At 50.1% G+C, this 17,138-nt stretch overlaps 1 protein-coding gene across 1 annotated transcript; it reads left to right on the forward strand.

Annotated features, from left to right (window-relative positions):
• Positions 1 to 8,949: 8,949 nt before the first annotated feature.
• Positions 8,950 to 16,477, forward strand: LOC137305417 (G1/S-specific cyclin-D1-like). The gene is made up of 5 exons (XM_067974245.1): positions 8,950 to 9,153; positions 12,389 to 12,604; positions 14,160 to 14,319; positions 15,105 to 15,253; positions 16,328 to 16,477. Exons 1-5 carry the CDS (start codon positions 8,950 to 8,952, stop codon positions 16,475 to 16,477), a joined length of 879 nt encoding a protein of 292 aa, XP_067830346.1.
• Positions 16,478 to 17,138: the final 661 nt, after the last annotated feature.

Here is a 17,138-nt window from a genome sequence, read left to right on the forward strand (position 1 = left end):
CAACGCCGAGCTCATTAAATCATACAGCAGAGAAAGAGGCCATTCGGCCCATCGTGCCTGTGCCGGCTCTTTGAAAGAGCTATCCAATTAGTCCCACTCACCTGCTCTTTCCCCATAGCCCTGCAAATTTTTCCCCTTCGAATATTTATCCAATTCCCTCTTGAAAGTTACTATTGAATCTGCTTCTACCGCCCTTTCAGGCAGTGAATTCCAGATCATAACAACTCGCTGCGTTAAAAAAAAAATTCTCCTCATCTCCCCTCTGGTTCTTTTGCCAATTATCTTAAATCTGTGTCCTCTGGTTACCGACCCTCCTGCCACTGGACACAGTTTCTCCTTGTTAACTCTATCAAAGTGCCTTCATAATTTTGAACACCTCTGTTAAATCTCCCCCTAACCTTCTCTGCTCAAAGGAAAACAACCCCAAGCTTCACTAATCTCTCCACGTAACATCTCACCCAATGTTCACATCTGCGGTGCCTTTGGTAGCCACCAAGAGCAGGAATCTTGGCTGATTTTCTGCTCCTTACCCGGGGACGCTAAGGCAGAATGTCAGGCTCTGCGCTGCACGAGGTGGTCTTGGACAGGGGGCCTCTACAATTGGCATCAGTCCCCTTTGGGCCAGAGAGGGGACAACCAGCCCGATGGCAGAGGTGAGAACGGAGGGCTGGAATTGCAGGGTTAAACTGGGATACCCACCATGGTCAAATAGCCGGCCTCACACTAGAAGAATGGCCGGAGTGACCTATGACCCCATAACTCACTCTGGGAAATCGCACTCCTGGTCCGGTTCTGGTCTCCTCTCAATTCTGGACTTACCAACATCACTTGCTGCTGCCTGCCTCCAACCAGCTCTCAGTCTCCCTCCGCCTCTCCCCGAATCAACTCCCAATCACCCTCTCCCCAATCCCCCCCGACTCCAACAACCAGCTCTCAGTCCCTCTCCCCACTCTAGGTATGTTTTATATTACACAGAATTACAAAGAAGTTACAGCACAGAAACAGGCCCTTCGGCCCAACTGGTCCATGCTGGTGTTTATGCTCCACATGAGCCTCCTCCCTCCCCTCTTCATCTCACCCTATCAGCATATCCTTCTATTCCTTTCTCCCTCATGTGTTTATCTAGCTTCCCTTTAAATGCATCTACGTTGTTCGCCTCAATTACTCCTCGTGGGAGCGAGTTCCACATTCTCACCACTAAAGAGGTTTCTCCTGAATTCCTTATTGGATTTATTATATTTATGGTCTCTAGTTCTGGTCTCCCCCACAAGCGGAAACATTGCCTCTACCTCTACCCCATCGAACCCTTTCATGGTGTTAAAGACCTCGATCAGGTCACCCCTCAGCCTTCTCTTTTCAGGAGGGGAGGGGAACACACAGTGGGGAAACGGTATGAAAATGGAATCGACCAATCCTCCCTCCCGCACAAAGCGCAGCACCCAAGACAGAGTCGGCAGAGTACGGCCACCTGCCGACACAGCACAGGGAGTCTCCGACCCCAACCCTCCGGGGATTGTGAAGGCCGCAGGCTGGGACTCGCTGCCCGTACGACACAATGGAGGAACAAAGCAAATCTGTTTGCACTTTGCCCACCCTCCCAAGGGGACAGGTCGTCCGTCTGTGCGGGAGTGGGAGGTGTCGTCTCCCCGGGGGTGTGTGGGGAAGGGTGTGGGGGGGAGCCCAAGCCTTCAGTGCGGCTGCTTCAAGTTCACTGGCCTGAAGTAATGTGTGAATGGGGGTGTGGGGGGGATTTTGTGGCGGGGAGGGGTTGCCCTAATCCATATTCAATGTGGCCCTTTTGTCCTGTGGGTTGGGACAATGGACGTGAGCACAATCGGGGAGTGGACACATGGGCGAGCGTCAGCTTCACTCGCTCGTTCACCGAGCCTGAAAGATTTAACGCAAACAACGTCCACCTGCAACCCTCCGCAGCTACTTCATCTTTCAATCTCTCTCCCTCTTAAATAAATGCAAGTTCTTTCTTTCTTTCTCGGCATAAATACTTTTGCCTGCAACTATGCAACTGGCCATTCTTCACACATGAGCCTAGAGGGCCATTCAACCATTGGGGGCATCACCGTCACGCCTTCTCCTGTCCTCAGCCGGTGTCCACACCTGCTCACTTTCCACTGACTAGCCATCAGGAGCAGCAACAGTAATGATGTTTCTGTTTTCCTACATTACAACAGTGACTACATTTCAAAAGTACTTCATTGGCTGTAAAGCGCTTTTGGGACATCCTGAGGTCGTGAAAGGTGCTCCCTCAGTACTACACGGGAGCGCAGCCGAGATATTGTGCTCAAGACTCTGGAGTGGGACTTAAACCCACAACCTTCTGACTCAGAGGCGAGAGTGCTGCCACTGAGCCACAGCTGACACTGTGTAGCTTTATGTGTGTGTGAGCATCTGTGTGTATGTGTGTGTGAGAGTGTCAGTGTGTATGTATGTATTGTGTGTGTGTCAGTGTGTATGTATTGTGTGTGAGTGTATGTGTGTGTGAGTGTCAGTGTGTCAGTATGTGTGTGTGTGTCAGTATGTATGTGTGTGTGTCAGTGTGCGTGTGTGTCAGTGTGTATGTGTGTGTGTGTATGAGTGTGTGTATGTGTGTGTGTGTGTGTGAGTGTGAGAGTGTCAGTGTGTATGTATGTGTATGTGTGTGTGTGTGTCAGTGTGTGTGAGTGTCAGTGTGTATGTGTGTCAGTGTGTGCGTGTGTGTCAGTGTGTCAGTATGTGTGTGTGTCAGTATGTGTGTGTGTGTGTCAGTATGTATGTGTGTGTGTGAGTGTGAGTGAGTGTGTGAGTGTGAGTGTGAGTGAGTGTGTGTGTGAGTGTGAGTGAGTGTGTGTGTGTGAGTGTGAGTGAGTGTGAGTGTGAGTGAGTGTGTGTGTGAGTGTGTGTGCGTTCACCGTGCTTCTATCACTTATGTTGAGATGCAGCTGCTTCACAGCTAGAATAAAACCCAGAAACAAGCTGCCAGTGCCCCAGGACAGAACTGTTCGCTTTGAATGTGTAAAAAGGCCTCTTCACAAAACCATTCAACAAAAGAGGGAATCTGTTGAGATGTTAACGAGAGAAACCTTACAGCACCATGAATATGATGAAAAGGGGCGGGAGGTGAGGCCGGGGCAGGCAAATAGTTTTCAAATATCCAGCTAATGGTGTTTGTAACAGGCCCAGGCAGAGAAAGAGTAACAGAAGTTACATTGAAGGGTGTGAGAGCAAAGCAGCTGCTTCACCTCAGCCTGGCTGCAAGAGAGAAAGAATTGTGACGATTTGAGGTTCCTTGCTGCCCATTTAACAAACACAATGCCATCCCAGGATCTTGTCCTTTTCAAGAGTAATTGCAACAGACTGAGAGTCACATGGAAATATCGCAGAGTCCCCTCCTCTCCCCTCCCCCGACTGAAGTACTAGTTTCTTTCATACAACAACAACAACCTGCATTTATATAGCGCCTTTAACGTAGTAAAACGTCCCAAGACGCTTCACAGGAGCGATTATCAAACAAAATCTGACACTGAGCCACATAAGAACATATTAGGACAGGTGACCAAAAGCTTGGTCAAAGAGATGGGTTTTAAGGAGCGTCTTAAAGGAGGAGAGAGAGGCGGAGAGGTTTAGGGAGGGAATTCCAGAGCTTGGGACCAAGGCAGCTGAAGGCACGGCCGCCAATGGAGGGGCGATGAAAATCGGGGGATGCGCAAGATGCCAGAATTGGAGTTTCACTCTGCGCAGTCCTGGTGTCAGGGTCCCACACAGCCGATGGCAATTCCAAAGCAAGCTCGCCGGATTTGCAAAGACAGGCGGCCTGGGAAAGCCGCACGGAGCCAACATGGAAGGACGTGTGTCACTATTTCACTTTTCTCCGGCCTCGCCCCTCCCGATTTCTGTAACCCCCTTCAGCCCTACAATCCGCCTGTCCTGAACTCTGTTTCTTTGACTCCAGCCTTTCACCTATCCTCTCCCTTCCCTTTTGTTAATTGTATCATGTGATTTTTATCAATTGGTGTTCATTTTATTTTAAAAACTTTTTTTTTTTAAAAACCCACTGAGTTTTAAAAATATAATTAACACTAATCGATATAAATCACATGATGCAATTCACACCTTTGTTCCTCCATTGACGGCCTCTCCGCCTCTCCCTCTCCCTCAGATAATAAACAGATTATCTGGTCATTTATCTCGTTGCTGTTTGTGGGATCTTGCTGTGCACAAATTGGCTGCCGTGTTTCCTACAATAGTGACTACACTTCAAAAAAGTACTTCATTGGCTGTAAAGCGCTTTGGGACGTCCTGAGGTCATGAAAGGCGCTATATAAATGCAAATTCTTTTTTTTAAAAAACCCAAACTTGTGGCCATCCTGCCTAATATCTCTTCCTTTGGCTCAGCGCCCCTCTTTCCCTGTCCCTCTGTGAAGTGCTTTTTTTTTTAGCGTGTTAAAAGGCACTGCATTAGACGCAAGTTGTGTTCTCTGCAAGCTGCCTGCGTACTTGGCATCGATGCCATTCCCTGCTTCCTTGGGCTGCTCGTTCAGGCCGAACGGGGCTGCACAGAATCTCGGTCTCTGTCTGACTACTTTAACAAAGGTTGCCGACCCATTTGATTAGAGTAGGGAGAGGCACAGGAGCAGGCAGTTATCCCCGGTGACTCCCGTGTGTGAGTCGGGGGGGTGGGGGTTAGTTTCTGACGGACATTTTAACCCTGGCCCTTCCCGCACTGGGGGGGGGGGACAGGGTTAGTAATCGCTCCTTTTGATTTCCTTCAACTTTGACCTGTTATTTTTCATTCTCTTCCCTTAAGTTGCTTTTCAACGGCCTTTGCACTGAAGGGTTTGGGTCGATGCCCAGAAACATTGTCCCCATTCCCCCACCAAGGTCTTGTCTCCCGGTCCGTAGTTATCACACAAAGCAACTGGAATTCAGTGTGACTCACAGTGAGTTAGCAAGACTGGATTGGAATCAGCCAAAGTGTAAAAGATTATACACTGTACAAACAGCAGGTCAAAGACCTGCCCAGCACGGCCTCTATATCTTACATCAGAACCGCTTCTAGTTATTTGAATTCATGGTGAATTTACAAACTACAATATTTGTTGGAAGCCTTTCAATTCGCCCAGACACCAGCTTATCCCACCACTCCCTCCACCACCAACGCACGGTGGCTGCAGTGTGTACTATCTACAGGATGCACAGCAGCAACTCACCAAGGCTTAGAATCACAGAATGATGCAGCACAGAAAGAGGCCATTCGGCCCATCGTGCCTGTGCCAGCTCTATCCCAATTAGTTCCACTCCCCCTGCTCTTTCCCCGTAGCCCTGCAAATTTTTCCACTTCAAGTGTTTATCCAATTCCCTTTTGAAAGTTATTATTGAATCAGCTTCCACCGTCCTTTCAGGCAGTGCGTTCCAGATCGTAACAATTCGCTGCATATATTTTTTTTCCCCTCATGTCGCCTCTGGTTCTTTTGCCGATTATCTTAAACCTGTGTCCTCTGGTTACCGATTCTCTTGCCACACCACCCAAACCTGCAACCTCCACTATCTAACAAATTTATTTTAAAATCACAAGCTTTCGGAGATTATCCCCTTCGTCAGATGAATGACGAAGGGGATAATCTCCGAAAGCTTGTGATTTTAAAATAAATTTGTTGGACTATAACCTGGTGTTGTAAGATTCCTTACATTTGTCCACCCCAGTCCATCACCGGCATCTCCACATCATGTCCACTATCTAGAAGGACAAGGGCAGCAGGGCCATGGGAACACCACCACCTCCAAGTTCCCCTCCAAGTCACACACACCATCCCGACTCGGAGATATATCGGCCGTTCCTTCATCGTCGCTGGGTCAAAATCCTGGAACACCCGACTTAACAGCTGCAGTCCGTGGGAGAACCTTCACCACACGGACTGCAGCGGTTCAAGAAGGCGGCTCACCACCACCTTCTCAAGGGGCAACTAGGGATGGGCAATAAATGCCGGCCTTGCCATACCCTAAGAATGAATTGAAAAACATTAGTCTGTGTGCAAATGTCCTGGGGGAACACTGGCTTTAGACCCAACCTGAGGACTAAAGCCATTGGAGATACATGTTGGCAATTTGCTACCTCTACCTGGGTGGTTTGGCATCATTGGTGCTTGGCACAACCCTTGGACAGTATCCGGCACCCAAACGTTCATGGTTGCAACCAGCTACGCGAGACCCACACGATGGGAGTCAGGAACTAATCCAGTTCTCACTCAACAACAACTTGCATTTATATAGCGCCTTTAACATCCCATCATGGTAAAAACATCCCAAGGCGCTTCACAGAAGCGATTATCAAACAAAATTCGACACCGAGCCACAAAAGGAGATATGAGGAACAGGTGACCAAAAGCTTGGTCAAAGAGGTAGGTTTTAAGGAGCCTCCGAAAGGAGGAGGAGAGAGAGGCAGAGAGGTTTAGGGAGGGAATTCCAGAGTTTAGGGCCTAGGCGGCTGAAGGCACGGCCGCCAATGGTGGTGCGATGAAAATGGGGGATGCGCAAGAGGCCGGAATTGGAGGAGCGCAGAGATCACGGAGGGTTGTAGGGCTGGAGGAGGTTACAGAGATAGGGAGGGGGCGAGGGCCATGGAGGGATTTGAACACGAGGATGAGAATTTTAAAATCGAGGCGTTGCCGGACCGGGAGCCGATGTAGGTCAGCGAGCACAGGGGGTGATGGGAGAACGGGACTTGGTGCGAGTTAGGATACGGGCAGCAGAGTTTTGGACGAGCTCAAGTTTACGGAGGTGTGGGGGGGGGAAGGGGAAGATGGGAAGGCGGGACAGTGTAAAAGCAGTAAGTCCTGAGGCCCAGGGGAGGAATGGCCACTTGAGTGAGGGGCCAGAGAGCAGTCGGTGCCTGAAGGAGTGAGTCAACTCCCTGACGAGAGCAGAAAATATTTGCAGTCTTGCATGAACTGCTGATGTGTTTATCAGTCTCTCTGAGACCCATTTGCATTTCCAATCAGCGCTGATCCCAGTCAGACTGCTCCTTAATCTTCCCATTGTTGGAGACAGACAAGAGATCAGTAATGGATTCAGATTTGTGTGGACTGGAGGTTCAGTCTTGGCTCCTGGTCCAAAAGGAGGTGTGAAATATCTGAGAAGGAGTCTGTAGCCCTCAGAGACAGTGTTGGCAAAGTCAATGAAATGACCTCGTTTTGCAGTCATGAAACTTAAAACGAGATGGACAAGGTTAGTGCTGGAGATAACGCAGTGACCTCATGACCAAACCCTCCTCCTTGGATTGATTGGACATATTCATAGTATCATAGCAGGTAAAGCACAGGAGGTGGCCATTCGGCCCATCGTGCCTGTGCTGGCTCTTTGAAAGAGCTATCCAATTAGTCCCACTCCCCCGCTCTTTCCCCACAGCCCTGTAAATTTTTTCCCTTCAAGTATTTATCCAATTCCCTTTTGAAAGTTACTATTGAATCTGCTTCCACCGCCCTTTCAGGCAGCGCATTCCAGATCATAACAACTTGCTGCGTAACAAAATGTTTCCTCATGTCGCCTCTGGCTCTTTTGCCGATCACCTTAAATCTGTATCCTCTGGTTACCGACCTTTCGGCCACTGGAAAGAGTTTCTCCTTATTTACTCTAGCAAAACCTCTGTCAAATCTCCCCTTAACCTTCTCTGTTCTAAGGAGAACAACCCCAGCTTCTCCAGTCTCTCCACGTAACTGCATTCCCTCATTCCTGGCAACCATTCCAGTAAATCTCCTCTGCACCCTCTCCAAGGCCTTGACATCCTTCCTAAAGTGCGGTGCCCAGAATTGGACACGATACTCCGGCTGTGGCCGAACCAGTGTTTTATAAAGTTTGTTGGAGGTTTCACCACATGACCTCCTGCCTCCAACTGCCACATCCAATCAAACAGCCTTCTTTCCCATCTCCAATATTTTTTATAACTAATAAATAAAAGGATTTAAAAATTCTCTATATGTGACTCCAGTCTTGCGCCAACATGGCCGCCCCATCTGAAGTGGCCCCGACTCTGAGTCCTTTCAAAGCTGCTATGAAAAATTTGCCACAGCAGGTCAAGAAGAAGGCCCATCACCACCTTCTGAGGGCAACTAGGGGACGGGCAATAAATGCCAGCCTTGCCAGCGACGCCCACATCCCGAGAATGAATAAAACAACGTCGTCAGTAGCCTGGTCGGGAGGTGCTGAGTGAGTGCAGACAACATACCGTGGGTTTGTGAAGTGTTAAATCCAGACCTGGGCTCCCCGTTATCCGATGAGCAGCAGATCAGAAGGCCCCGGTCCTTGTCTGAGTTAACTGAGCTGAGCACCGGGGCTAGACGATCGGCCTTAGTGCCCAGGGTTAGAGAGAGGGGGGAAAGTCAGCCAGGGTTCTTGACGCTGATCGCAATCCAGCGACTGCCTGTTTGTATGTGTGTGTGGGTGTGTGTGTGTGTGTGTGTGAGGGGGTGAGTGTGCAAGGGGGTGAGCGTGCAAGAGGATCAGCTTTTTGTGTGACTCCTCCCCCTCCCACACCCAATGTCCGGACTCACGATGGACGAAGGGCCTTTACCGATGGGCGTCGGTCCTGCCCTGCCGGAGTGTCCCGGGGAGAAGACCGCACCTTCAGGGGAGGAATGTGAGAGAGAAATGATCGGCCTTTAAATGTCTGTCAGATGAACAGCTGAGAAAAGTTTCTGAAGGACTGAGCATGTGTGAGAGAGGGGGGAAGGGGAACCAACCAAACTCTCGGGAATTCAGTGACTGACACTGGGAACGATTCTTCACAGGGCGGAGTGTGAAGTTATTTCATCTAATTGGACAGAGTGACAGGCCCGGTGGGTTGAGGGAGTGAGGGAGGGGCTTGGGCTGTGTGTGTGTGTGTGTGTGTGCGGGGCACTGGGTATATAAGTGAGGGGGCTGAGGCAGAGGCTGGAGGTTTAAAATAAAGTTTGAACGGACATGGATGCGGAGGGGGTCCTGCTGTGCAGTGGGTCGGAGAGGATCTGTCGGGGTCGGCCAGACCCCTGCCTGCTACAAGAACGCGTTCTGACAAAGTTACTGGAGTCGGAGGAGAGATATTTACCGAATGGGAGGTCCCTTTTTTCGATACAGAAGGAGGTTCAGCCCCACATGAGAAGCACGCTGGCTGGATGGATGTTGGAGGTTGGTATTTACTGATCAGGGGGACGATACTGGGGCTAAAAGGGTTAATTGCGAGGTTGCATAGACTCGGCTTGTATTCCCTCGAGTGTAGAAGATTAAGGGGTGATCTAATTGAGGTGTTTAAGATGATTAAAGGATTTGCTGGTGTAGATAGAAATTATTTCCTCCGGTGGGGGGAGTCCAGAACAAGGGGGCATAACCTTAAAATTAGAGCCAGGCCGTTCAGGGGTGATGTCAGGAAGCACTTCTTCACACAAAGGGGAGTGGAAATCTGGAACTCTCTCCCCCAAAAAACCTGTTGAGGCTGGGGGTCAATTGAAAATTTCAAAGCTCAGATTGAGAGATTTTTGTTCGGTGAGGGGATTCAGGGTTACGGAACCAGGGCGGGTAAATGGAGTTAAGATACAGATCAGCCGTGATCTAATTGAATGGCGGAGTAGGCTCGAGGGGCTGAATGGCCTCGTCCTGTTCCTGTGGGCGTGCAGGGGGGGCGGTTCTGCTCAGTCTCTGTGCGAGCGTTTTGGTCAAAGCCGCATTTGAGCAGGTGACGTTTGGCAGTTCCTTCCCCCTCCTCTCCTGAAGGTGCGGATTCGAGGCGGGGTGGGGGGTGGGGAGGTAGGGTGGGTGTGGGGCACCCCTTTGCTACCTCGCTGCAGTGTCCGTTCACGTGTGAGCCCAGACAGCGAGCGCGGGCCGGCTATTTGACCACGAGGGGCATCGCAGCTGAGCCGGGCACTGTTTGAACCACCTCCCTGGATCATCCACCCCACAAGTCTGTCCAACAGAGTCTTTTTCTTTTATAGGAATTCTCATTTAATTAGAGGTACTTTGTAACAAATTAATTTAAATATGAAAGCAAAGTAGAGGTAGCTCTTCGAATGGGTGAGAAAATTAAATTTTTAAAACAAAATTAAAATGAATGATCTGCGAAACCATTTTTATTGCAAGGAAGCAAAGTTAGTAACTTGTCCAGCAACAATGACATCATCACAGATTTAAGGTGATTGGCAAAAGAACCAAAGGCGATGTGAGGAGAAACCTTTTTATGCAGCGAGTTGTTACGATCTGGAACGCACTGCCTGAAAGGGCGGTGGAAGCAGATTCAATCGTGGCTTTCAAAAAGGATTTGGATAAATACTTGAAGGGAAAAAATTTGCAGGGCTACGGGGAAAGGGCGGGGGATACGGGACTAACTGGATTGCTTTTACAAAGAGCCGGCATGGGCTCGACGGGCTGAATGGCCTCCTTCTGTGTTGTAACGATTCTCTGATTCTATTCTATGAGTGCCCACCGTGGGTTTTGCTGCGACACTGTGATATTTGCCTGCTACAGGCTTGGGCTTCTGCAGATAGTCATAGAATAGAATCATAGACTCTTACAGTGGGCAGCACTCTCACCTCTGAGGTCAGAAGGTCGTGGGTTCAAGTCCCACTCCAGAGACTTGAGCGCAAAATCTAAGCTGACACTCCCAGTGCAGGACTGAGGGAGTGCTGCACTGTCGGAGGTGCCGTCTACTCATGATGAGATGTTAAACTGAGGTCCTATCTGCCCTCTCATGGAAAAAATCCCACAGTCATTACTTTGATGACGAGCAGGGGAGTTCTCCCTGGTGTCCTGGCCAATATTTATCCCGAAAACAGATTATCTGGTCATTATCTCATTACTGTTTGTGGGATCTTGCTGTGCGCAATTTGGTTGCCGTGTTCCCTACATTACAACAGTGACTACACTTCAAAAGTACTTAATTGGCTGTAAAGCGCTTTGGGCCGCCCTGAGGTTGTGAAAGGTGCTATAGAAATGCAAATCTTTATCTTTAAAGCACAGAAGGAGGTCATTCGGCCCATCGGGCCTGTTCCAGCTCTTTGAAAGAGCTATCCCAGATCGTAACAACTTCTCATAATCACAAACTCCAGTCATTTCCAGACAGCTCCCAAGACAAACCTGTCACCGCCCCCTAAATTCAAACGCCCCAGAAATAAGGCAGAGCTCGTCTTCCTCCAGCGGTTGCTCGGATTCATTGGCTGCTGAGGTCCGGGGGGGGGGATGTGCACCCCCACCTCTCCCCAACCCAATAAGAGTGTACGACTAAGGGGTTGCCAACCCTCCAGGATTGCCCTGGAGTCTCCAGGAATTAACAATTAAATCTCCTGGACACTGCTGCGAGCAAACACCCAGGAGGGGAAAAAAAAAACGTTGGGGCTTTAAAAAATTGTGTGCGGTTTATTATTAAAAAGTATTGGCGTGGGATTAAAAAAAAAATGGCTGTTTGACTGGGCAGGGCGGTTGGAGGCGGGAGGTCATGTGGTGAAATCTCCTGTAATGCGACCAAGTAGAGTTGGCAACTGCTATGTGTGACTCACACAGGTTTATAAAAAAACACATTTGGCTAAATGTGGCCACGGACCTCGGAATAAAATGGTTGAGGGGAGATGGTGTTAAAGGAGAGGCCTGGACAATGACGCCCTCTGCAGGTTCCTCACAGCTTCAAATTAGAACAGATTTTTGGGGCAATTTCCCTTTTGGGGGAGAAAGAGTTTTCCAGATTTCTGATGCCCTTTGTGTGATTTCCTGATTTCGCTCCTCGACTGCCTGGCTCTAATTTTAAGTTTGTGTCCCCTCGATTTCCCCACTATAGGAAATATTTCTCTCTATTTACCGTATCAACTCTGCATAACATTTTAAACAACTCGATCAGATCGGCCCTCAATCTCCTAAACTCAAGGGAATACAAGCCAGGTTTATGCAACCCGTCCTCGTAATTTAACCCTCTAAGCCCTGGTATCCTTCTGAATGACTCACGCATCTGACTGCGGTGAGTGGGATCAAAGATGGATCCTCCATGGCCCTCGCCCCTCCCTATCTCTGTAACCTCCTCCAGCCCCGCAACCCTCCACTCCTCCAATTCTGGCCTCTTGTGCATCCCCGATTGTAATCGCTCCACCATTGGCGGCCGTGCCTTCAGCTGCCTGGGGCCCTAAGCACTGGAATTCCCTCCCTAAACCTCTCCACCTCTCTCTCTCCTCCTTTAAGACGCTCTTTAAAACCTACCTCTTTGACCAAGCTTTTGGTCACCTGTCCTAATATCTCCTTATGTGGCTCGGTGTCAAATTTTGTTCGATAATCGCTCCTGGGAAGCTCCTTGGGGATGTTTTACAGCCGTTAAAGGTGCTATATAAATGCAAGTTGTTGTTTGTTGCTGTTCAATACTGCGGAACTTGTGTCTCTCGAACTCCAGGTTTGCGAAGAGGAGAAATGTGAGAAGGAGGTGTTCCCACTGGCGATGAATTACCTGGACAGGTTCCTGTCGGTCGTGCCAGTGGAGAAATCCAGGTTCCAGTTGCTGGGCTCCGCTTGCCTCTTGCTGGCGTCCAAGCTCAGGCAGACGCTCCCGCTGTCGGTGGAGACCGTCTGCGCCTACACTGCCCGCTCGTCCAGGCCCGAGGAGCTGAGGGTAAGTCACTCCGGGCAACGGCCCCGCCTTCCATTTCGAAAGGGGCCTGGTTCGATTCCCGAGTCTGCGGCGAGTTCCCTGCGGCCAAAATCCCTCCCCCCCCTCCCCCGGGGGACCCACGACCTAACGGCACTGTGGGGGGCACCTTCACCGCATGGATTGCAGTGGGTTCGAGGAGAGGGCTCGAGGGGAAACTAGGGATGGACGATAAATGCCGGCCTTGCCAGCGATTTAATAAATAAAAAAGTTGATCGCAGCCAGGGGAGGTAGTGTAGGGCGGGGGTGGGGGTGGGGGTGGGGGGGAGAGGAATAATCATCGAATCAAACAGCACAAAGGAGGCCATTCGGCCCATCGTGTCTGTTCCAGCTCGTTGAAAGACCTATCCAATTAGTCCCACTGCGCTTTCCCCATAGCCCTGCAAATTCTTCCTTTTCAAGTATTTATCCAATTCCCTTATTGAATCTGCTTCCACCGCCCTTTCAGGCAGCGCATTCCAGATCATAACAACTCGCTGCGTAAAAAACATTTCTCCTCATCTCCCCCTCTGGTTCTTTTGCCAATTATCTTAAATTTGTGTCCTCTGGTTACCGACCCTCCTTCCAGTGGAAACAGTTTACAGCACGAAAACAGGCCATTCGGCCCAACTGGTCTATACCGGTGTTTATGCTCCACACGAGCCTCCTCCCTCCCTACTTCATCTCACCCTATCAGGATATCCTTCTATTCCTTTCTCCCTCATATGTTTATCTAGTTTCCCCTTAAATACGTCTATGCTATTCACCTCAACTACTCCTTGTGGTAGCAAATTCCACATTCTAACCACTCTCTGGGTAAAGAAGTTTCTCCCTATTTACTCTGTCAAAACCCTTCATAATTTTGAACACCTCTATTAAATCTCCCCTTAACCTTCTCTGCTCTAAGGAGAACAATCCCAGCTTCTCCAGTCTCTCCACATAACTGAAGTCCCTCAACCCTGGTACCATTCTGGTAAATCTCCTCTGCACCCTCTCCAAGGCCTTGACATCCTTCCTAAAGTGTGATGCCCAGAATTGGACACAATACTCCAACTGAGGCACACACATATATATATAAATATACACACACACATATACATACACATACCTAGACACACATATGCACACACGTACAGATACACACACATATACAAATACACCTACACACATACATACAGACACCCAGGCATACATATATACACACACATACACCCAGAACACATACAGATACACACACACCCATACATACTCATACCCACACACACACCCAGACACACACGTGCATCTTTCCACCAGGCGTCACTGGACAGCGATCAGGCCGATTTGTCCCTCCCTAACCTGGGGGCGCTTAATCGAACCCTAGTGATTCCCCGGCTGAGATCAGCGGACTCTGCGCAGACCAAGGACCCCGATGAAGGGAGTGGGGAGTTGGGGGGACCTGTACCTCAGGTCAGGGCTCACCTGGAACATTGCTGGGTTCTGCCCGCTGTGTGTTGCGACGAGTTTCATTCTCCGTCTCTCTCTCTCTCTCTCTCTGCAGACGATGGAGTTGCTGCTCTTGAACAAACTGAAGTGGGACATCGCTGCTCCCACAGCCCAGGAGTTCGTGGAGCATTTAATTGGAGCGATGGGCTTGCCGAGGGCTAAGGAGCAGGTTGTCCGAAAACACACGGAGACTTTCATCGCACTCTGCACAATAGGTACCCAAAAAAACACCTGGACAGTCCACTGACCAGAACAGCACCCTCACATGACATGGACCGTTTGGGGCTGGGGCGTTCAGCCAGAAGCAAGAACTAAAAAACATCAGTGTCTCACCTGTAAATTTCAGGGTCTCACCTGTAAATAACTGGGGGTCTCAGCTGTAAATAACTGGGGGTCTCAGCTGTAAATAACTGGGGGTCTCACCTATAAATAACTGGGGGTCTCACCTGTAAATAACTGGGGGTCTCACCTGTAAATAACTGGGAGTCTCACCTGTAAATAACTGGGAGTCTCACCTGTAAATAACTGGGGGTCTCACCTGTAAATAACTGGGAGTCTCACCTGTAAATAACTGGGAGTCTCACCTGTAAATAACTGGGAGTCTCACCTGTAAATAAATTCAGGGTCTCACCTGTAAATAACTGGGAGTCTCACCTGTAAATAACTGGGAGTCTCACCTGTAAATAACTGGGGGTCTCACCTGTAAATAAATTCAGGGTCTCACCTGTAAATAACTGGGGGTCTCACCTGTAAATAACTGGGAGTCTCACCTGTAAATAACTGGGAGTCTCACCTGTAAATAATTGGGGGTCTCACCTGTAAATAACTGGGGGTCTCACCTGTAAATAAATTCAGAGTCTCACCTGTAAATAACTGGGGGTCTCACCTGTAAATAACTGGGGGTCTCACCTGTAAACGCGAGTGTTTCTCGGGGCCGGAAGAGACAGGGATTTGAAAAGGGATGAAAACATCGTGCGACTAATTCCTGGGATCTTTTCAGATTATGAATTTGCTTCGTACCCACCGTCCATGATCGCCGCCGCGAGTCTCGCCGCTTCGGTGACCGGCCTCCATCTTGGGCCGCTCGGACATTCCCTCGCCAACCGGGAGTTCACAGATCGCCTCGCGCACTCCATCGGCTGCGATCCTGTAAGTACGACCGCGAAACCCAACGCTGACCTCAACCCAACACCTGGTGCCGCAGAGCGGGATCTTCATCAACCCTCGCGCTCTTCGATTGGCGATGGAAACCATTGCGTTAGATTCCCCCGGTCTTTACGCTCTTACTGTTGGCTTGTCCGCAGCCCTCCTGTACCTATCGCCGTTCCTGGCTTCAGTGTCCCCATTGATCTCACTTCCCTCTTCCATGCTGAACACTTCCCTTTCCCCCTTCAGCAACTCTTTCTCCACGTGAAGCCCAGAGGGTGCGGAGAAAGGTGGTTCTCTCCCTCTCTCTTTTCCTCCTCCTTCCTTCTCCCCTCCCACTCTAGGGACTTGAACCCACAATCTGGGCTGATACTCTCAGTGCAGTACTGAGGGAGTGCTGCACTGTCGGAGGTGCCGTCTTTCGGATGAGATGTTAAACCATCTGCCCTCTCGGGTGGATGTTAAAGATCCCAGGGCCACTATTCAAAGAAGAGCAGGGGAGTTCTCCCCGGTGTCCTGGGCCAATATTTATCCCTCAACCAACATCACTAAAAACAGATGATCTGGCCATTATCGCATTGGTGTTTGCGGGAGCTTGCTGTGTGCAAATTGGCTGCCACGTTGCCTTACGGTCACCTGAGAGGGCAGAAGGGGCATTGGTTTAACGTCTCATCCGAAAGACGGTACCTCCGACAGTGCAGCACTCCCTCAGTACTGGCACTGGGGGTGTCAGCCGAGATTACGTGCTCGAGTCTCTGGAGTGGGGCTCGAACCCATGACCACGAGCAGTCTGGTGGTTGGAACTTTGCCGTTTGTGGGATCTTGCTGTGCACGAATTGGCTGCCGCGTTTCCCTACGTCGCAACAGTGACTGCACTTCAAAAAAGCACTTCATTGGCTGTAAACCACTTTGGGACGTCCTGAGGTTGTGGAAGGCGCTATAGAAATGCAAACCTTTCTTTCTTTTGTTGATTAGCACATGAAGAATTGAGTAGAGAATTAGCTCTGAGACGATGAGAGTGAGGAGGCCTAACATCAAGTCTGCTCTGTGTTCCTCCTCCCCCCCCCCCCGACCAAGGAGTGTTTGAGAACCTGTCAGGAGCAGGTGGAGGATGCCGTCCAAGTCCGGCTGCAGCAAGCACAGCGGGACGCTGCACCCCAGCACGTGAAGTCCGAGGAGCTGGAACGTTCCAGAACACCCACGGATATTCAGGACGTCAGCTTGTGACGACAGTCGAGACACCGCGGAGGAACTGAGGGAGCTCCAACCCGGTGGCAGAGACGCGGCGGCCTTGAAGAGAGGGTCCGGGTTCCCTGGGGCGTACCACCCTGTCCGATCTTGGGCCGTCTATGGGCGGGAATGGCTGTGAGGAAACCTGTGGGGCTGGGGGGTGTGACGGATGGGATTTTACTGGGCAAGGCGGCAGGGTCTGGAGGGAGGGGGGGAGGAATTACTGGGAGACCCGGACTGCTGCCACCTGGTGAATGGGCAGTAAGGGGGTAGGGGAGTGTTGCTGCATGAGGGAGACTGGGCTGTGCGGAACTTAGGAGGCCATTCAGCCCCTCAGGCCTGCTCTGCCATTCATTTAGATGGCATCTGATCTGCACCTCATCTCCCTTTTACCCTCCTCTGCTCCAGATCTCTCGATACCCTTACCCAACAAAAATCGATCAATCTCAGTCTTGAAAGCTCCAATTGTCCCTCAGCATCCACAGCCTTTTGGGGGGAGAGAGTTCCAGATTTCCACTCCCCTCTGTGTGAAAAAATGCTTCCTGATTTCACTCCGAAATGGCCTGGCTCTAATTTTTAGATTATGTCTCCTCGTACTTGATTCGCCCACCAGAGGAAATAAGAACATAAGAAATAGGAGCAGGAGTAGGCCAATCGG

Source organism: Heptranchias perlo, chromosome 40 (assembly GCF_035084215.1).
Source record: "Heptranchias perlo isolate sHepPer1 chromosome 40, sHepPer1.hap1, whole genome shotgun sequence".
Taxonomy (NCBI): Eukaryota; Metazoa; Chordata; class Chondrichthyes; order Hexanchiformes; family Hexanchidae; genus Heptranchias; species Heptranchias perlo.